Raw genomic sequence first — 23,256 nt, 5'->3', positions numbered from 1 at the left:
TCTGTAGCACCTCAATGCTTCATTTATAATGGTATGTTGTGACACAAAGATTCTTCCCCTCACGGCTAAATGGCCACACACATGTACACATTTAAACACAGTCAAGTCACACACACACACACACAAACATGCCTAGTGTTGAGAGAAAATGTCCAACAGTTGGGTGGGAGAGAAAATGACATATGTGCAAGATTACATAGTTGTTCCCTGGTCTGGGAGAAAACAGTTCACAAGTAGTTTAGCACCCAGTGGACAGGCAACCTTTGAGACATGTGTCAACGCAAGGGTGACACAGGAAAATATGGAAAAAAAAATGCCTGTGGCTTTGGGCAGGACATATAGACAGCTGTCTTGGTCATTCAGCACAGGACATGAATGGAAAATGTAAACACCACTATCACTTCCAAAAGACAGCACACACTCTCTCTTCTTTGGATACATGGGCCAGTCCAGTTGCCAAGCAGAGACAAGACAGATGATCTTTTCTACTGTTTTGACAGATTATTTCCATGCCACTTTAAAGTGTCCAGGCAGCTGTTGCTGATGTTAGTTTCATTGTTTCAAAATTTTTTGACACAAGTGAAGAACTGAAAGTATGTCTGCACTACAATTACTGACACGCATTGATCTGAGACTGTGCTGCCGCATGATGTGAAGTGATGACAGCTGACGAATGTGACGTGACGGCGGTCGAGGTTTTGAGATACAGATTCGTATTATTTTACAAATAGCCATCTCTCACATATAACTGGAGGAGAGTCTCTTTCCTGAGAAACTGTCTTCATGCCCAACAACCAACAAGTGAACATCATGTTTATTCCAAAGCTGTTCTCTGGTTTCATGCGACTTCCGGCATACGGATCACATGTCTGGCTAGTCCCATGACTTCAGTGATATGTGCTTGTTGGAAAACGAAAAGTAAACTTATATAAAGGTTCCATGCTACCACATGTTTACTGTCACAAGATACACGCTTTATGCGCCTGCAACTGTTACATAAAACTATCTAATACTATCGACATATCTCTGTGAAAAACATTAACATATCTTTACATGAGTTAAAAGTGAACAATAGATGACTTGGAAATAAATAATGAATGATCTGTTGGACATTGTAATTAGTGACCATGGTGAGTCTACTGGCTGGGGGGGGGGGACTGATTCAACATAGGATGAATAACCTGTTAACAAAATCAAAGTCCTGCCATATTTTAGAACTCCACTCTGTAATGTTTCTTCAATAGCCATCAATAGTCTGGCGGGATTCTTTTATTGGTAGTATTGATGTGGCTCGTCATATTATTTAATGAGAAAATGATTCCTCCGAGATTAAAAGTCTCTCTTTTAATGGCTTTCCTCTCTACTAGGTCATTTTGTGTTGCCTGGTTGGCAACAGTCTCCAGGCCTTTTCAGCTTTATTTTGAGTTTTGTCTTCTCTTATCTCCTTGACATATGACACAGGTATCCCGTGTGGCACACTGTCATCCACTCACATCCCCGGCTGAGGTATGCAGATTAATATTTCTATGAGAAACAGGAGCCATTTAACAGGAGAGAGATAGGCAGTCAATTGAGAATGTCAACTGTTGCCTGATGGTAAATTCTTTGTAGCATCAGAGAGTGCAGAACTCTGCTTAACTCAAGCAGAGCAAAATACTTCCCCACCTATATGTTTATTACAGAGCTGCAACTTGCCAGCTACCAATCCATATAATTTTCCAACTGTGCCAACTAGTTCACTCTCTAAGCAAAATAACTAAAGAAATAACCAACTAACTAGATTTAAATAAATGAATAAACCAGTAATAGGATCAACACTGCATAATTCATTTGAAGAGAACACATCCGTAGACAGAGCAGTTACAGTGCTCTGCTTCCTCTAGGGCTTGCTGGAGTTTCATCATCTCTGCACTAGCACAGCTATGTCTAATAAGAACAAACACTGTGCAGCACATCTGTCAGACACGTGCATTTTCCAAAGCAGGAGACAAGGAATCCTTGACACGGTAGAGGCCTTCAGCTGATTAATGTGGATTTCATATGTTTTGCATTCACATTATTTACATACTTTCTGCAAAATGCATCAAAGAAAAGAGTGCATTGTTTATCAATAGGGGAAATCTATGTATACATATAGAAAATATGTTTATAATGTTAATGCAAAGTTCAAAAAACATTTAATTAGAGCAAATGCCTGTCCATTATGTATGACAACAGCACATGGCTTCCAAACCAGGGGAATCAGTGATTTATATTTAGCATGGCCTTATTTTCTATACAGGTGCATTTATACAGCTAATAAGACTTAATGTGGTGTTAGGCATGGATTAAAACTCCAAGACCCACCTTGTAATGGGGATTTATTAAAGTGATTATTTATTAATCCATGGGAACCTACTACTTTGCCCAGGGATGAACCCATGTCTGCAATGAACCCACTCACAACCCTGTGCCAACTACCGAAGCAGAGTATGCTGGGAAGACTTGGCAGGACATGAATAAACCAAGCTTGCCATGGCGTTCCTGTGTATTTTGGCTTTGAGGAAGCAAAGTGCATTGACCAAGCGTAGGTTTTCAGTCCTATTTTGAGCATGCAAAATTATGTCATCCTGGTACTTTTTCAATCTTTTCTGCCACCAAATCCCACATCACTTTTGTATGTACATAAGACTTTATCATACAGTCCCTCATATTTGTTGATGGGTATCAGGCAGGCACATCTCTGCTCTGCATGCTGCATGAGCATACCTAATACTTGGCTTACAAATGACTACACTGAAAACACTAAGATTTCAAGGTTATCTCCTTCAGCGTGCGTGTCTTTCACCTCCTCAGCCTGTGTAGGATGGGGCCAGCCTACAATGACAACACAGAGCTTAGCACATCATTACAGCACCTGATGAATATTTTAGCACACCACAGGCAGCAAGGGGGACATATCCTTTTTACTGGTGCACCCCACCTTCTTTTTTTTCATCTGCTGTAATGTGCCACTGAATCCCAAAGTCCAACTCTTTGCCTGCCTTTCTGTGCCAATGCCATCCATAATGGATAAAACCAAGCCATTCACATCACTATTAATGGCAATGTGTAATGTGGGGGCAATATATTCCCATAAATTCTTAGACATGGTTGGACTGGCCTTGACTAACTGAACTAGTCATCCATCAAGGTAATAAGATAAAATCAAAATTCTGTGAATGTTAGACAAGGGGTCACAGAAGGGGGTTTGGTGACTGTCCTCTCCTGCATATGTTGCTTTAAGCTTCAGAGCTGGATCAGTGCAAATGGCATCATCCTCTTCCTCCTCACTACAATGTCCTCCACATCTCCTTGAAGTAAATCTAAATGGCTTAGAGTGGTCGTATTTTCCTCAACAATAAATTGAAGTAGACAGTGTGAGAGATGGCCTGGCTTGAATCTAAGGCCTTGTGAAAGATTCCCACTCCTGGCTATTCTATGAAGCTTGTGGAGTGGTCAGTCTCCGTCAAGATATTTTGCATATTTGTACATCAGCTATGGCTCTTAGTGAAACCAATAAGTTGCAAGCATGGACAAGAGTTGCTAATTAGGTGACAGTCTCTTGCTGTATCAGCTGGCCACTAGCTAGCCCCTGATAATGATATATGTCCACCTTCCTAAAATAGGCTGTCAAACTGCAGAAACACAGGTTGGTCAACAACTTTGAGGCCACATGTGACTCCTAGAGCTAAGAATAAGCAGAAACCTTAGCACATTAACAGTCACCGTGAAGTCAGCCAGTCATCAAAGACAGGGTATTAATAGATCAGAACTGTGTCTTCAGCAACAACAACAGCAGTCTGAGATGGCCAGTTTAAAAGCCCTGTGGCTAGTTTACCTACAAAATCTTAAAAGAAATAACTAGTGCGAGAAATATTGCGGGTATACAGGCAACCAAGAAGCCACAACATCAAACAGAGAGAGGCTTTCTATTTCCTCAGAACCAATTATGATTGAAAGATTCATCATAAGACTGTATTCCACAGGAAAAGTGAACACCATAATTGATGCGTCTGACACTCAGTTCCTTTGACGCGGAGTCCCTACTTAAGTCAGGTTAGGTATAAAATAACACCCGACTAATGAGGTAGAGAGACAAAAGCATCAAAAAAACATCTGCACCAGCCTCTGAGCTCACTTGTCTTGACTGTGAATACTTTTCCTGACAATAGATTCTGTTACTTCATGCATTGGGGGAAATGATCCATTGAGAAATAACACAACCGATGATAGGTCATAAATTGTTAATGCTATTGGAACAAGTTTTGAGTTTGAATGAATTCACGCACAGAAGGGTGGAATTCTTGAGATACTTGCATCCAGATGTCTCGAGTATTGTGCATCATCTCCGCTCTTGCTTAATCTGAAAAGAACATTTGCCTGACCTACTTGTGGGTGCTCTACAGCTCAACCTGCGGAGCCAAATGTTTTTGTTTTTTTTTACCATTTTATGAGCATTATCTGTAAGACAAACAGGAATACTCAGTCGTCTGAGTAGCTTATTTTTGATGACGTTGACAAAGGCAAAGGTATTCACACCAAATCAATTAAGCTGGACAAAAAAGGACACTCTTTCCACCTGTCCTTGAACACGGCCTTTCAGCTGTGGTGTCAAGGAACAACAACATTCTTTCAGTGAGGCAATCTTCACCCCACCACGATGTTACAACATTTACCAATTACATTATTAATGACAGCATACCATACACATACAAGTACCTAACCTGTGAACTATTCAGATGTATCTGAAGCAACTGGAATTTCACATACAGTATGTTCCCAGAAAGATTGTGAGTTTTTATGTAACAAAAGTAAGCCATCCCGAATTGACAATATTGGAGTAAATGCATACTTTTGATTTGGGCATTACATTAAAAACCCTGACACTTGTATTCCTAACCACAGCTATTGCATTCACAGGTGAGAGGTAAATAAATATGATGTAGGCTTTCAGTTGTTTCACTCATGGACATTGGCTCTGTCCCAAACTAAGCTGGCCTTTTAGGAAACTGAACACTGTCCACCACAACCCAGTGGGACTCAAGCATGTGTGCTGCCAGTCATACTGTGAGTGTATGTGACCCCTTGACCATGGAGCCCATTCATTAATTGTCATACAACAGGCTCACACCACCCCTTCCCTCTCTCCAGGTCCGTCGCAATCCCCTTGCCACAGATCATCTTTGCCTCCCCCAAAAACAACAACAGCCACTCAGCTGCTGTTTGGCCTTTCCCCAGGCTAGGTCCTTTCAGTCAGTACAACCACCAGCCAGGCCACACAACTAATCGACTGTTTCTGTTTACTCACCCTTTTGCCCTCTTTGCCTGGTTCCCCTGGCTGACCTGGCACCCCAGCCAATCCCTAGGGAAAGGACACGTATCATCATGAATTGGGCGCTACATTCATGTACATTCGGTGCTGCAGTAAGAGACTATGGCTCGCTACTTGTAAAAAGTGATGCAGACAGATGTTTGTGCCAAATGTTCTCTGCATACCAGTAAAGAACTAGTGGGCTTATTTGCAGTGATAGGAAACACAGCATTAGCTTAGTTAGAATAGCATGAATAGATAGAATGGAGTATGTACAGCTGTAGTTTCTATTCTTATTCATGAACAGTTTCTAGGTGACTTCTCCACCATCCCCTTAATAGGCAATTTGCAGCCTCAGTTGATCAGAGCTTCATTCCATTATTCTACACAGTATCTTGATAAGGAACTGTTAACAAGTTAATCAAGGTATATGCTGAGCCGTGATTTTGTTTTGAAGTTCTTGTGCGAGGATATGCTTATGGTGCGTCAGTAATTGCTTGATGAACCTAATAGTTGTGCTCAATTGCTTGAGAACATGTTATGTGCACATTGTCAAACAAGACAAAAACAGACAAAAAGGAGATACTTGACTTGAATGTGGTGATTAATTAGTTACCTTATCTCCTTTGTCACCTCGAGGGCCCTGAATGTGGCAAATAGATTTATGTTTACAAGAAAACATAAACTCAACAATATTTATTTGTTTTCAGTGAATAATATAGATAATATATATAATATAAACAATGTATAAGATGAACATAATTAAAGTACCTGATCTCCTTTGGGACATTTGTCAACCTGAGAATCAAACAAACAATCAAAAACATACAAGTCAGTATGAAAACACAACTCGCACGGTTCATATACAGTATAACAATACATGGCCAGTTATAGGCTAGCAACACAACTGGTCATGAGCTATAGTAATTATCCTTGGCCGCAGTGACCCTAACAGAAGTTAGGACATGACTATTACTACACTCCCCAGACACCCCGCCGGCCACTGTCAGAAAAGGGCAGACAAGAGTCGTCTATTCACCAGGCCACAGAATGGACACAAGGCCACATACAACATCTCAGCTTTCAAATACAAGCCAAATAATTGGTGTCCTCTTTCAATCGGCATCTAAAAGTCAAACACTTTTGACTTTTCTTGGAAACAGCTGCAGAAATGGCCGTTCACAACATACTGCAGTCTTTCACATTAGTCAGCGGCCTCACGCAAAGTCAGAAAAGAAAAATAAATACTATTTAACAAGGAGGCTGAGAGTCCTAAGATATTTGCAGATGTATCTATAAAAAAGAGTGACAGCTCTGACCTGAGACAGAACATTTCTCATTCTCCCTGCAGTTCATTTGCCAATAAATCAGTTATTCATGTACAATGGTAAATTTTTTTGTTGCAGAGTTTTGACCTTGGGTAACAAACAATACAACGCAAATTCACATTACTTTAGGAACATTTTCTTCTCACGCTTACCAACCAATTTACTGGGATGATGTGAAAAAGTTTGCTAAACTAAAACCATGTATACTACTCAGGTAAAGATTGTTATTTTTCTGGTCCTTAGAAATGTAAAATTAGCATTAAAGAATAGCTAATGGATGGTGGCAGTGTTCTGTCGGTATCGTAAGCACTTTGGTGTCATAAAAAGGGCAAGCCAGAAGCATTGGGACGCCATGTTTGTATCACTCCAGTGCTGATTAAAACTGGCAGGATGATCCCCTCATGATGCGTACGTAATTAGCTTACCACCCGCAGTATATCTTTAATCTCCAGTAGCCGTCAACTCCCTGGCTACATGCATTGTAGCCAAGGAGTTGTGTGTGTGTTCACATCTGTGCCCACACATTTACTATATGTGTTGATAGGTGGCTATGAAAGCCTCTGCGAGTATATACGTTTATCTGCTGCCTGCTGAAAAATGTACTTTTAATTTGTGTGGGCACTAGAATGAGTACATTTATGTTCTCTGTCCTCTGGACCACAGAAGATGCACTAGTACAGCCAGTCCAATTATAAGACTGAAATACATAAAGTGTGGTGTAGTTCTTTGTGGGTGTCTGTAAATGCTAGAAGTCTGCAGAGAAAGCCACCAAGCCAATAAGTGCATGTCTCACCCATGTAGGATACAGCTAGCAGCTACGTGTCAACCTCCATCCCCACCCCAAGGCCTGGAGCTCCATTCCTCTCTGCCTGGCTGCTCATCCCTATCCTTTTGGCCCATGTGAGGATGCCCACTGAGCCCTCTCTATCTGCTCCTTGTTTGACCCGTTCCCAGGCGATGGTAATGTGACACAGAGACTGCTCACCTGAGTGCCTCACTTTCCATCTCTGTGGGCCAGATGTGTGTAGCGCCTGGTCAGCCAAAAGGCTGTGATATTTACAAAGCTCAGTCCAGCCTTTTCAGGTCACACCCACATGAGTATAGGTCAACATTATTCCTGTTCTTTTGAATGTCCTTACATATACAGATATACTTACGGGCAGCCCCGCAGCTCCAGGCTTACCCACTTCACCCTGTGAAGGACGATAATAATTAGTGAAAACTCCAAAAACGTCAGTCAGTAACATCTTTAACATACTGTGTGCAATGGTAATGGCTCCTGCCAAATCTATACAATATATTCTTGACTTTTAAACATCTAGACCAAAGGCTCAATATGTTTGTGATAACAAATCTGAAGGTCAGGTAAAATAACACTGATTATGCATAGCACAAATATTTCAATATATGTACTATGTGCTACACAAGACCATTTACTGGTATTTACAGTATGTCATGAAATGATGCCTGTCTGATGACTTTCACACTGTCAGACAACTGGCAGGTGGGCTGGTGCTATTAAATGTGACGGGCCTTAAAATAAACACAGCCGTACTATATCATGTAAAAGCTTTGCAGTATTAACAATGGACAGGTATGATAACATTGTTTGGTGACTGTGACATACAGGCAGTCACAAAAAGTCATATAAGGAAAGAACTAGATGTCTTTTGACGCCAGCATAACCCAATGTAAGCAATGATCTCACATGCTTTTTACTGCCTCTCTTGTTTTTTTGTCTTTTCAGATAAAACTCATATATCACTGTCCAATATTTTTGCAGTTCTTTCCCCTTTTTCACTACAATCCCAACCATACAATATAAAGCACTGAGTTGAGAATCAGTGGACTTTACAACTGGCAATACCCTTTTATCAGATGTGGATGAAAGAAAAATTGTGCTTGTAGTTCATATCCATTTTGTTGTCTAAATGAATGTCACAGCTAAAATATGCCTGCTATGGGATATTCGGGGGACTCATTACTTTGTGCTTCCAAATCTGCCTCCCCCTGTCAGTTTCAATACAAACAAACGTTCTCTCCACACCCACTCCCACCCCCCCACCCCCCCATCCGGAAAATAGGATAAAATACCCCGTGAATCTCTGTTGTCTTCACAGAAACACACAGACCTCATTATAACTTCAAGGCTGGCAGACAGAGCATTGCACCTACAATTATGCGGTGAGTTCTACCAAAAGACAACAAAAAAAAAAGAAAAGAAAAAAAAAAGCCCCAATAAGGGAGGAAAAATAAAAGAGCAGGAGATATGGCAACTAATTACAGGAAAAACATTTCATCTCATACAAGGAAAATAATCCCACTGTGGGATGAAAAGAATAGAAAAGTTTAAAAAGACCAATATTTTCTGCATTGCAACAAGATTTAATCTAATTCATGTCAATGATGTCAGTGAACAGACTATAAAGGGGGCTGCAGATAAGAACAAGGATTGCATCAAACTCATCTCTTGCATTTCCAGCATGTTCAAATCTCAGGTTAACATTAGCATTTTAAGCTTATATTGTGTTTTTAGGGTGACTTCATAATATCTGTCCAGCCACAACAGCAATGTCTATTAATGTGCACTGTTCCTGTAAAATAAACTAATAATAATAATAATAATAATAATAACAATAATAATTAAACCAGTCATGAACTACCGGACACACCTATGTAACTGTTGAATTCCTAATATTTAAGAACCAAATTTTGTCAAATACACTCTATATTCTAAACCAACAGTCTCTGTGAGCAGTCCAAAAAACAGAAGGCAACAGTATGCAGTCCACATTTCTGCAGAAGGCTTTAGTCCCATAAAAACTGTTTAGAGAGGGCAAGATAAAGGGATTTTGTTGGGTATGTCCATTACAAACAGCTACTCCTATGAATATACAAATGCTCTGCAAATATAGTGAGTGGAACATTTTCTCTCAGCTGGGATAAAAGCTACTGTATATGACCATCAGTAAGGCCTTGCTAAGTTATGATAGCAATAACAATATTCTTTAGCTGGCCTTGTTTGGAGTAGTAATCATAGCAGCACTTCAAACAGATGGGCAAACACATTATTGAGACAGGGATTACAGCTCGTATAAATCAGGCAGATTCCCAGAAGTATCTTTTTTCATTAAAAAACAAAATCAAGAATAATTATAGTGTGATTTAGTCCAGTCCGGTATGTATGACAGACTCACTCACTTTGTCTCCCTTGGGACCAACTGGACCAACTGGCCCTGGGTCACCTTTGAGACCCTGGGGACAAAGAAATATACAATATATTGAAATAAATCAATTTCCATTGTGAGCGACTGATTAAAAAAAAACAACAACAAGTGTTACTGTATGTCAGTATGTTGACACTCAGTAGACAAGTATCTCATGCAGGTGTGAGATTCTCATGCCTGTCACAACCAGTCTATGAGAAAAGACAGATAATGTCAAACACCAGTCGGTGCAAGTAGCAAAATTCTGCTGAGAGATTTACAATCAGCTGGTTCCCCGTGTCTCTGTTTTCCCTCGCCGCGCTCAGATTTAGCAAGGACGGTGATTGTCATTGCTTTTACACCTTGAAGCAGAGGACCTGGGGGTGGGATTGAACTACGCAAGCTCGGGGCAAAGTCAAGCCTCTTGGTGGTGAAATGTGAAAGAAGAAGGACAGCTGAGATAAAGAGTGTTAGCTGATGAATGAGGCTTGACACATATTGACAGGCTAAATTTGCAGCAAGCCTTGTTAGGTGTGACACATTTGGTCCAGTAGCAGCAACTCTTTCAAATAGGTTAGGGGGGGATCAGGAAAGATGGGGAGTGTGAGCAGTCTGTAAAATGACTCAGAAATACAATAATTTGTCATGGTTAAATTTAGAGTTAGAAAGGCTATTAATAGTGAATTATATATCTGCAGAAGATGATTACCTACCCTTATCACATTAAGTCTGGCTCCACCAGAGACATGACAAATTCATTGCCTTTCGCTGCAAGCCTCGTATTAAACCCCAATTCAGAAAACAGAAGCCACGGGAATGATGTAAAATAATTGCCCCTATAGAAACCCATGATACAGCTTGCCTATAAGTTGTACTTAAAATGACATGATTGTGACGTGATTTTATCAGATTGTATGTGGGCACTCATCCCACGCACACTGTCAATAATAGGGCAGCTGGCTCATAGCTGTACATAAAAGCCCAGTTCTTTATTTAAATTGACTGCTTAACCACTTCACGGAGGCAATATGACACAGGGGGATCCAGAGGCAGATTTCCTTCTGAGTTATTACCAGAGACGTGGTACGAGGCTCATCTGATAACAAGGACGTAAACAACTTCAGGTTCCGTCAAATACAGAAGCGTATTTGAGTAATCTTATACGAATTTTGACACCACTCTTGTAATAAGGAGATCTTGTCTCATTATTATGGTGAGAATTGTCCTGCAATATAAACACGTTTCCTTGTTATTGTGATCCTTTACAGTCATTATGTGCTTTCCTCTTGTTATTTTGAAAAAGGGCAAATTTAAACACATTTGTAAAACCGTATTACTGCACATTAGTCACTTCAGAATAACGTACTTTAGCACCATCTATTAAAGTACAAAGAATTAATAATCTCAACGTATACCAACATATTCATAGACAGAACATCTATCAGCTTGTCAAAAATGGTTTGACTCAGAATTTGATCACACATTTGCAACATAAAAAGACACCTTGATTTTGACAGCGTGAAGTGTTTCTGAGAGAATCAGAAATGAATGACCCCACAAGAGGTTAAATGCCTCGGACTCGCCCCCGGTCAGTTAGAACTGTAGAAGCCTGTCGAATGAGAGGTGAAACTTCTTCAAGAACCTCAAGCAAGTCCAGTTGCTTTCATACAGCACTTAGAAATAGCATGACCTGGATAACTGAGAATCTTCACCGACAATCAATGGTGGGGTTTTCAGCTGTCCAGAACAGCATGAAATCTGCCTTACACTAGTCCACAGTTTTCTAGCAGATACATTATAGATATCCCCTTTGATCCATACAGAAAATACACTATCTACCAAGATGTATTAATACTTACCTAATACTAATATTTAAACAGAACATATACTGTATATGTATAGTGGCATGTTTTTTAACATAGTCCCTGACCTCTTTCACTCCATTAATTTAGTATTATTTGAAATCATATGCTTGATTATCAGCTCAAGTGGAGCTTGACTCAGTGTAGACAGTTATGACTTTAAAATATATAAATGAACTGCACTGACGTGCTCCCATCCATGGGGCAGGAGGGGTCAGTGATGACAATGGTGTGAATCATGTGCTGTGGCCTTCGCAGTGACACGCTCTCAACCCAATTGAAAACTTATGGGAGATTTTGGACTGACATGTCAGACAGAGCTCTCCACCACCATCATCAAAACACCAAATGAGGGAGTATCTTTTGGAAGGATGGTGTTCATCCCTCCAGTAGAGTTCCAGAGACTCGGAGGATCAATGCCAAGGAGCACTGAAGCTGTTCTAGCGGCACATGGTGTCACCCATCTGTCCATCCTAAAGCAACATGTTCTGCCTAGGACTCTCATATTTAAGTTAGATTTACTAAATAATACTATTACTATGTAGGGTTGTGCTATAAGTCATAAATATTTAAGGTAGTCCTTTTTTCATCACTGCTGTGAAATGAACTTCCCTTCCCCAGCATATTCTCCTGCAAACTGCAGACACAAGACAATATGTTTACAAAACAGCAAGAGAGTCAGTTACTTTTCACAACATGTCCTTATCAGGAACCAGCTTCAAGTCAACTCAGTCAATCAAAAATCACTCTTTTACCATATATTACTCTCAGCTTTTTTTTTTTTTTTTAGCAAGCTCTGCTTTGCAACTGGTGAGGATAAACTGTGTACCACAAAAATGTTTTCAGCTAATAAAAATTTCAATTACAACAGTCTACAAAAGCAGTTTTACATGAAGAATTCAGAATTACGTTCGCAACGTGCGAGCAGTGTACTCTCTCCTCAGGCTGACTGATGCTCACTTTCCCATGTGTGCTTGTTGTTGTTAATTTTGTATGATAAAAGGAACTTTGGAAAAAGAAAAAAAAATAATTTTGATAAAAACTTGGCTCAACTGTTTGATTATTCAGATAACTCCAGGACTGCTGAATTGTCAGTGCCAAACCTGTGCAGAAGCTAGGCACTGTGGAGCTGCACAGCATCGGAACATGTCTGTAGTAATGTGCATAAGAACAACCACAGCAAATTTTTTGCTGGGGTTTTTGGCACTCTTGCAAATTTTGCATTAAATCTTACTCAGGGACAAATGCAAAATAAACACACCATTAACCAGTGTTTGCTCTGATTGTCCAATTTTCCCATAGCCATTACTTTACAGCATGTTTTCTGAATTAATTCAGAGTTGGTGCTTTGAATATGCTCATTACATTTTTTTGTAATTAGTATTAATGCACAGACAAAAATAAATACTACATATTATATAGTTTCAGTTTTTTTGTGATAATTTTTGAGAAATTAATCAAATTGTGGAAAATTTCATGCCGTTAGACATTCTGTGTTCTCACATAACAGAAAAAGGTTTTAAGTCATTCAGATATATTATATAAGGAGAGCAGAAATTTAACCAAATAAAAAACTACTGTATTTAATAAAACTGACACAAGACAAGATCTGTTTGACAGACCTGGACCAAAACGTATTTGTTGTCACTGCTCTACAAAGCTGTGCAGTCAAGTGTTACCTTCCAATTTTATACAATTGTCAATGTGTGAAGTTGTGCGAGAACATTCTCTCATCCTGTTTCTTCCCCTTGTCAAGGCCTCCATCTATAAAAGACTTTTAAAGCAGTCATTCTACTGGTCTTGCTCAAGAGAAATGAATTGATAGAGGGAATAATGCAGTTATCATTTAAATAAGAGCAACACCAAATGTCTACATCAGGTGTAGAGTAGAAAGTGGATTCGAAAGGGAAAAGATTTAGTTATATTTGAATTATGTCATATATCGAAATATTTTGAACTATGCCACTGACAATGACTTATTACTTCTATAAAGAAGACTACATACACTGCTTTGAGACTAGCATCTATGTATTCACAGATGCAATAGTTTTAGTTTTACATTTTGTAAAATGTTGATATGATTTTCAAAAACTAGGCAATACTTGTGATATACCAAGGGACAGACAATCTTTAAGTCGAACAGAAAGGTTCCCTCAAAATCCAAATGGCTGAATATGTTGTTTGCAGAGCAGTAAGTGATATGTTGATTCAAACTACGCAATGTTAAATAGTCTCAACTGACCAACACTAAATTATTCAATTATGATGTATGTTGATGATTGATGAGGTCCCATCTCTGAAGTAGAAAACATCTAATGACCCCATAAGGGAAAACGCGTATTTCTTTTTTTAATCATCCTACCTTCCACACAATACCCTAGTTAAGATGCTGTCTTTCTGTCTAATGGCCCTCTGTCGTGAGCCCACAGGTCCAAATCAAGTGCTCAGTGACATAGAGAGAGATGTAGACTAGAGAAGCTGGGTATATTGTTAGCTTTTGTTGCAAGCTGTGGGCTTTGTTGAATTTACAGGGAAGGGTGAAGGAGGGAGACAAGGCTGGGAATAGGCTGGAGCTGGCTGTGTGGCTTGTTGTTCCTGCAGCACGAGGTCAGAACACTGTGGGGAGCTGTGTACACTTGCCTGCTAATTACACACACCACTGTGTCTCGTCACTCCTGTAGTGGTGGGGCCACAAGACAATCTGGCAACTCCCCAGCCCCAGACAACTAAAACAAGCAAATAAACAGAGCCAGAGAAGCAGGGATGTACAAACGCAGTCTAATTATGTTTGCTTATACCTTTTAACAACCAGAGCAACTGCAGGTCATTGTCCGTGCCTGACAAGAGTTAGAATGATTGCAAGTTTTAGTTATTGTACACAATTTAATCATAACTGGGCTGAGCCTATTGGGGCGATACCAAATTAAAATTGCAGCTGTACTAAGCAGTCAGAACATTCTGGTGGAGAAATGTTGTTATACTGAATGACAGGCCTTTAAAGCTCTGTGGAACAGGATCTCTAAGTAACATAGATATCTTGAGTGTCGGCCTACAAATGCCAGGGAGGTTACAGCAGGAAATGCCTTTTGTGACTTTCCATTTGCTCAGCGATACACCACCACATAAACTATGGTACAAGACTAATCACATTGACATTGGGTGCTGGAAAAGATACGTTATTAGCATGTTTATTACACTATAAATAAATACAGTTTACCAAGGTAACATAAACAAAGGGCCACTGTGTGAGGATATCAGAGTTCACTGTCAAGAGATCCTCTAGTGGGGAGGATATCATGTTCTATCAGTGTTGCTTGACTCCTTTTCTATGTCACTTCGCTCTTGAGCTGAACATCATGTAGCCACAAATGTAACTTGGATTACCCACAAGATAACACGGTGTGCACTCCTTCTGTCCCATAGGACGCGTATCTGCAAAACGATACTAGATCACATGCTCATTCATAGAATTCTGCCTTCTCAGGTGTCTACTCCAGCTTTAAATAACATACTAGCTTTAAAAATGGAATATGAGCTAATTGCAGTAAAGGGACAGATCATGTAATAGAGTCTGGTAGTCGCAGTAAATAGGTTAACTTAAATCATCAAGCAAGTTTATTTAAGAACGTAAAAGTCTTTAATTTGTTTACAATCAAATATAGTAACCTACATCTTTTCTGCTATTCCTACTACTGTATGTTGGCCTGACTCCACACTCACTCTATTTTCACCCACACAAGGAGCATTACAACCACAATTAACTGAATTTGAGCATTAAAAGAGTTATATTTAGATTATATTTAGAGCTATACTCTCATTATTGAACTTTATAAGTATATACATATGTATATATGTACATACACACACACACATACATATATGTATACATACATAAATACATACACACACAGATACGTGTGTGTGTGTGTGTGTGTGTGTGTGTGTGTGTGTGTGTGTGTGTGTGAATGTATACATATATACATATAGGCTATATATACATCAGTTTTACAGACTTAAAGGAGCAATGTGCTAGCCAAAAGATCTGGCAGCTTTTTTGAAAAAAAAAAAAAAAAAAATGAAATGAAAACCTATTGTACATTAGCTGCAAAGCACCAAAAAGCAAACAAAAAACAGAGCTAAAAGACGAGTGAAAACTGGGCTTAAATTCATCATGTGGCCAGAAACCAGACTGAAATCAATGCTAATGCTGCTCTGTAACTGCTAAATGTGCAAGTAGGTAACTGTTTACTGACGAGTTTGGCATATTAGATTAAATGGTGATAATACTGTGTGTTAAGTAATGAGTTTACGCTTGTTTCTACGGCCTCCAAGTTAATGCAGGTAATGAAAATACAAGCTTTTTCAGCACACACTACATTTTTAAGTCTCTATTTTGTTTTCAATTACATACACATATATATTATACACACATTTATTATATTTATATTTATATTTATATATAGGTTTCCCATAACCAACATAAAATGGCCACTCTTTAATTTTGACATTTTGGTAAATACACTTGTTTGCTGTCTTACTCTGTGTCACATAAAAGGACGTTTATGAATGATGAATGTAATCTCTGTGTTTCCAGGACAAACACAAGTCCAGAACATATTAACCTTACATTAGCCCTGAGACAAAACACAGGCTGTATCAGTCACTGCCTTGTTAGCTAACAACAGCAAGACTGGCTGTCTCTGTGCTAAGCTAGGAAAAACATGTCCCCGATTACTATAACAGGTGTCTGCAATGATGAACAATAAAGCTTTAAAAGTGTACTGATAGTTCTGCTTTCTCAACTTTGTTTCTTTGTTTCAAGGAAGTTGGGCACAGCATAGCAAATCCCGTGGAGACAAGTGAGGGAGCACAGTCAACCATACAGGATGCACAAAGATCATAAACAAGTCTCCTCTCCTGCTACGCTCATAGTAAAACATATTAGCATCTCAGACCAGATCAGTGTACTGGTCACACATAGCTGGAATTGATATTGATCTTATTATCCTGCCTGCAGGTTTGATGGCATAAAGTGTGTGTGAATGGATGAATGGATGAATGAATATCTGTGAACGTCGGCAGAACATGAAAAATGTTACTATTTTCTAATTATTTACTGAATCCAGACACAATGTACGAGAAATCACACATCTGAAGGTGCCTCCCACACACACTCACACAGAACAGAGAGGAGTAGGGCGGCCGCAAGACTATGAGCACGTTATACTGACTGCAAGTAATTGGTAACAAATATATTATACAAATACATGGCTCAGTTTGATTTCCACAGTGGCCTGATGATCCTATTATTCATACACATAATAGACCCCTCCCTTCAGAGGGCTGTACTCAATGCACTGACATGCAAATTGGCAAATGACATCAACTTGTGACTTTCAGCAAAGTATTAAGCAGCTGCTTTTCTTAGAAAATGGTTAGCAACACAGTCTCAGTCTATCCATGCTGAACAAGCTTCCAGCTGTTTCCAGTTTATGTACTGCTGAGGTCCAGTCAACTGGAGCCCAGTGAGCAGAGAAAGAAGAGCTACTCACAAGCTCTGTCACTCTTTCCTCCTGATTGCTTTACAACTAGTGGCAATCAGTGAACAAAAACACGATCCGATCTGATCCGAGGAATCATGTACATTCACGTTCTTCCATGATAGTTCATGTAAAATTATGACTAGAAATCAGTCAGTCTTTGATGTGGACAGAGTTAATGTCCAGTTAGGTGGTCTTGCTTTCCTCCAGATTTCTATGTAAATAAACTTGATCATGTAATTCATATGCAAATATGCATATGACGTCAACTGGCTTTTCAAGTTGCCAATAGCTACTTAGCATGGAACAAAGAGAGCCATGCTGGGTGTGGGGAGACAAACTAATGCTTGAATTTGTAACCTGCCAATTCTGTTTTTTGTTTTTTTTTACTTCAGCCTGAACTTTACTTGGATTACTGCACACTTACAATTATCTGGGATTTCCCTTTGAGGGGTGATAGGAAAGGGAAAGCAAGTAAGGAACAAGTACAAAATCTGTATTGTAGATATCATCTGAACGTGTACCATTAATGCAACATAAAGATTTCTTGGTATATAGTGTATACATACATTAAAGTGCTTTATTATGATCTTAGTCATGCAGACTATGTGTTGTCTACCAATGTTTTAAAAAAATTACATTTTCATACATCACTGCATAGCAGCAGTGAGCAAACCGATGAAAAAATTTTAATACCAACTATTGGAGGGCATCAAGTGAATTATTTGAGCTGTGCAGAAAACTGCAGTTAAAACATTCTGATTTAAAGGTTCAGTTATTCACCCTCTAACTCATTTTCTAGTTAGACAATGGTCAAAGGACTAACTGCATTTCTACTGAATAATTCATTTTACTAAATCTTGACAACTATTCAAAGTATCCCAGTAGTTTTTTAATAATATTTGAATCAACACATTGTATAACAAGGTCCTACTGCTAGTAGAATTATGAGGTACTTTCTGACTTGTACGAAATAATTTTAAATAATACCAACTACCTCTACTGACTAGTATCAGTCAATAATCTTTCAGCTTGATATACATGTGTTTATCCCTGGTTGTCTTTACCGATTTCTCTCTGAGTTACTGTTAGGGCAGAGTGCAGGTCCACAGCCTGCAGGGAGGCTGATTTCTGTGGCAGCTGTTTCTACTCAAGGGGAGGATGGTGATGAAAAGAACAGTCCCTTTATTAAGACACTTAAAACTGACCATCTGCACAGCTACCATCTATTGAGATTGCGTCAGTGTGGGCAAACAAATGTTGTACAACATAAGACACCCTTTGATTTAACTAATAGTAAACAGCACTCATTTGCTTGTGCCCTAAATAGCTTCACTAAGATCCCTGAAGAATCAGAATTCATTTCAAATGCATTTACATTTTGCCACGGAAAAAAAAAAAGCATTTACTAAAACTTCTTGTTGTGGTTTACTCTATATTACATTACACCGGTTTCATCACTGCAGCCAGATTTAAGAGCATGCAATAAAGTTTAACCTGAAATGACACAGAAGGGGATTACAGTAATTTGAAAAATGAATTTATTCCATTAGTATGCCGGGCCCATGGTAGCATACATATCAATTAATTTCACTGCAGAAGGACATTGCAGGCTGGAACACACTTAGATGTACTTCAGATATGACAGGCACCTGAAAACAGCCACACAGAAAACGCTGCTTCACTCCTACCCCCAGGGCATCACACAGAAAATGAAAAGCCTATAAGAATTGATTCCCTGACGAAACTAGATCTGGCTGATGTGCTATGTATGGAATATATGTCTGCTGAAGAGACTAGTACTTACCTTCTCCCCATCGATTCCCTTTTGCCCTTCTGATCCAAGTTCTCCCTGCAATGACAAGATTGAAAGTTAAAAGGCAAGGAGAGGACCCTTGAAAAGTTTTTACACCCAATAGGTCTAAACAATTTGGCACGGTTCTTTAATTCCACTTTCCTGTTAAGGATTATTAGAATCACCCAGGCAATCTATAAAATCCAAAGCAAGTTTAGGGAGGAACATGGTCACTCCATAAAGCTTGTTTTAGTGTTTCATAATTGATTAGATGTTGATTGCTTAAGATAACAAATACTTTCATCCAATATTTCATCTGCATACCTCTTGTACTTTTATAAACTCGCTTAAACCATTAAGGGGTTATAGTACTTTCAAGAAAACCATTTATCCTCAATAACATGCAAATTTAAGTACCGAAGGACTCTGCAGCCTTATCACATCACTGTACTGACAGACTGTGTGGTGTTGGTATGATGTATTGTTCTTGAATCATTGTGGTTACAAGAATCTGTCAACACTGACACAAATAAAAAAGATAGGACCAGGGCGGCATTGTGTCCCACATACACTACCAGTGGCAGTTTAAAAAAAACCTCAAGTCTTCTAAATGCAACTATCTTTGTAAGTAACACTGTGCTAAAGGGGGTGAGAGTATCTAGAACCTTTTCTCCTGCCCTCATTGGTACAATAAAGTTAAATCCCAAATTCTAAAACTCACTCACAGCTCCTTCAAACTGATCCAGGCAAAGAACCACACATTTGCACTACAGTGATAAAAACACACTTGGGAATCAGATACCAAATTCCCAGCAATATTGTTTGCTTTGCGAGCTCACTGCATCATTTCAGCTTCAGCAAAGTCTATAGCATGCGTAAGATTATATGTAGTCAGGGAGTAAGCTGTTAGAGGCTTATTTCCCCAAATATAACATCTTAAAGGCTTATTTCCACAAATATCTGCCTGATCACTGATTCTTCTCAAACTACCCAACCCATGCTTTCCACACACTCTGCCAGAAGTGTGCGAAAGGTCTTGGAACTTGTTGGCTCTGTTGTCAGAGCGTAACCTATCCAGTTTTATGACCTCAGCTGGTCAGTAAAGGTCAAGCAAACTCCCATAGCACAGTGTCCAAGGTCAATCATATCATTACTCATCTAATATCAGCTACACAAAATAAATAAAGCCACCAAACGAGACTGAAAAAGTGAGCGTCTTCGGCCACCATCTCAGACAGAAGTGCCGTCTCTATAGAACATGTGTCCATATATCTATAGATGTGTAAAAGACAAGTGTAATAATAATATTACGAAAACACACATTGAGAATGTAACAAAACACATTGCGATTTGTACAGCAAACAAGTTTTATGAGACATCTCAGTGCATCTCATAAAAATTGTTATTGACAAGAACTTGAGCTGAGGTATAAAATACTACAAAGCATGGTGCTCTGCATTAGCATCATATCAATAATACTGCTACGTAGACTTTTCTTGTGCACTGTAGTATAACGAAAGAGCTTTAGCTGGCTCCTGAACCTCATCACAGAAAGAAGAAGGGGAGAGAGCTGTGCCATTAAGTGTTATTCCATATTCCATGTATCAAGGTTCATGAAGAAAAATGTCACCCCACAGTGATCTTATCATCTCCAGTGGATATAGGTTCAAGATTAAACTGCCCAGGGATGATCCTATATGCTGCTGATGCATGAACTGCTTCCACAGCAATCTACAGTGCAATTGATCACTCGAATGAAATCAAGTATCGCGTGGATATATAACAGGACATTCTGAACAACACCCACATACTAGCATTACAGGAAGTGTTGGTACCTGGTGAGTGGACCTGCCCTCTTTGACGAAAGGAGATTAACACAGAAATCCAAGAAGCCACATTTGATGGTCAAAGATCTTACACATGACAATATCATGGAATACAATAAGAAATCAACAACAATAACAAAGTAGTCATCCCAGTAAAACTTCATTTTATTGAGAGTACGCGAAATCTAGCAATTTTCTGAGCTCCTCAGGAATGTAACCTCAACAGTGAATTACAAAACAAACACTTTTCCAAGTACGGCCCAAAGTTATGGAACACACTACCTTTAGATATCAGAGAGGCCAGCTCACTAAATACTTTTAAAAGAAAGCTTATTTCTTCACTTTAGCCTTTAGCTAGCTCTGAAACTTTGCACTTTGCGCCACATTTATGCACTGCTCAGCACTTATTTTAAATATCTTCTTATTTAATGATTTATTATTTAATCTCATTTTATATTGATGATTTTAATGTTTTTAATTTTGGATCAATGCTTTGTTTTTATGTTCATTTTATGTCTTTTCTTTTCATGTGAAGCATTTGGTGCATGTCATTTCTTTGTTGTAAAGCACATTGTGCTACATTTCTTGTATGAAAGGTGCTATACAAATAAAGCTTATTATTATTATTATTATTATTATTATTATTTTTATTTTTTACTTAGCCAGTCTGAAAACTTCCATTTAAAGTATATGCACTTTTCTCACAATTTAAATCTCCAGCAAGACAATGACAATGCCTGTCACTTCTGGCCTTACATGTCAGCCTGGGGAGGGTGTAGACTTTGGTTGGGGATCAGGAATAATAACTTTTCTAATAATAATTAAAAGGGCTTTAATAAGTGCATCATAATGGACAGCTTTTGAAAGACGTGCATCTTAAAATAAAGAGCTCAATCTTAGAAAAATAAAATACAAAGCAGCTAGAGTTTGTTTTTCTTCTTTTTTGTTAACTCCATTTCACATCTTAACAGTCTCAAAAAATCTTAACAACTGAACAGCTTTGACAGCTCCTTTTCTCTTTCTTTCCCTTGTACTGTATATCCCAGTCCTCCACTTTCCCCACTAATTCCTCTGACTCTTGTCTCTCCTGTGTGTGTGTATTTCACTGACCCGAGTTGCAATAATTGGCTAAGTAGCATCACGTGATCAGTGCCATAGAGGCTAGAAAAACTGCCCCGGTTAAAATAGAAACACTCAGTCAAAATCTAATAATCCTCAATAATTTATTGGTTATAGATCCAGATCCCGGAGCTGTCCTATGTGGACCCAGACTGCGGTCCACCTGTCAGTGACCTCAGGCATAGACGGTTAAATGTTACCTCAAATATTCATAAAGTTATGCAATTCATTTGTTTTTTCACTCAACAGCGAAGGGCTTCACCAAGAGGGCATAGCTGAGACACTTAAGTTCACACACAGATCTCAACCCTCTCCGCAGACAGCCAGACCATCCAGTACAAGTTGCTATTGCAGCGACAAAGACATGATCCCTTCTGGCTTCCCACCCAGGAAGACTGCCAACTGTGTCCATTGAGGCGCTTGGCCAAGCTAGAAGCACCTTTGCTTGGGAATAAACTTGGGTCTCTCCAGCAATACGGCACTCTCCTGCACAAACTGGGAACCCACTTGTTGGTTTAGTTTGATTGTGAGATTGCTTTTTTGTTGTTGTCTGTGATGCTTTGAGGAGGTCAACAAAAAAGCAAACCGGTGATACAAACCAACGATGTTAGAAAATCTACTTGGAGAGTGAAGTGACAGATTCCATTAATCACTAAATGAAAAGAGCCCCATGCTATTCACTGGATCTGAAAACCATGTAGTCAAACAAAATCAATTTGAAACTAAGACAAAATCAGTTAAAGACAAAACAAAACATAAAAACTAAAGTTTCCAACCAAGTCCATGCCAATCACAATCACAGCTTTAAGAGCGAAGCAATACTGAGGGAATGTTAGGTTTTTAACTTGTTTCAGTGGCGAGTATCCGACCTTATGTCCTTGGTTTCCTTGAGGCCCGGCGTCCCCTGTGTCCCCCTGTGACAGAAACAACACAAAGAACAGTTAGTGAAAGGTCTCTCGTTCACACATTAGTGAATAGCTTCATGAAGGCTTGTCGTTTCATCAGTGATCGTGCTCCAACAGCTGTTCGATAAGTTCGTGCTGACACAGTGGCTCAGCAGCTGCGGATCAGGATACTGTTTCCTAACAACTGGAGAGCACGAATCTGAACCTTGTCAAGGTTCATTGTATTGTTTTAATAACTGAATAACTAACTTCTTGAAAAAAAAATAAATAAAAAAAGAGGGCAGGACAGGGCAAGACAGGAAGAAAAGCTTGATTTTCTTTTGAGTGTCATTTGACGGGGCAC

The 23,256-nt window shown here is 39.1% G+C and overlaps 1 protein-coding gene across 4 annotated transcripts in view; it reads right to left on the bottom strand.

Annotated features, from left to right (window-relative positions):
- The window catches only part of LOC111658998 (uncharacterized), a 95,083-nt gene that overhangs the window by 54,652 nt on the left and 17,175 nt on the right, over nt 1–23,256 (bottom strand). For 3 of the 4 annotated variants that reach the window (XM_023411781.2, XM_023411782.2, XM_023411784.2), the window contains exons 10-16: nt 22,878–22,922; nt 19,076–19,120; nt 9,862–9,915; nt 7,818–7,853; nt 6,104–6,130; nt 5,949–5,975; nt 5,330–5,383 (exon numbers count right to left, since the gene is read on the bottom strand). In XM_023411781.2, coding sequence (XP_023267549.1) covers nt 5,330–5,383; nt 5,949–5,975; nt 6,104–6,130; nt 7,818–7,853; nt 9,862–9,915; nt 19,076–19,120; nt 22,878–22,922 — 288 coding nt within the window. The remainder of the gene's footprint in view (nt 1–5,329; nt 5,384–5,948; nt 5,976–6,103; nt 6,131–7,817; nt 7,854–9,861; nt 9,916–19,075; nt 19,121–22,877; nt 22,923–23,256) is intronic. The other variant, XM_023411783.2, reaches the window with a different exon arrangement.

This window comes from Seriola lalandi, unplaced genomic scaffold (assembly GCF_002814215.2).
Source record: "Seriola lalandi dorsalis isolate HSWRI2012SDOR001 ecotype SW California unplaced genomic scaffold, Sedor1 jcf7180002054470, whole genome shotgun sequence".
Lineage (NCBI taxonomy): Eukaryota > Metazoa > Chordata > Actinopteri > Carangiformes > Carangidae > Seriola > Seriola lalandi.
Note: the sequence above shows the minus strand (reverse complement) of the source record. Positions and strands in the feature narration are given on the sequence as shown.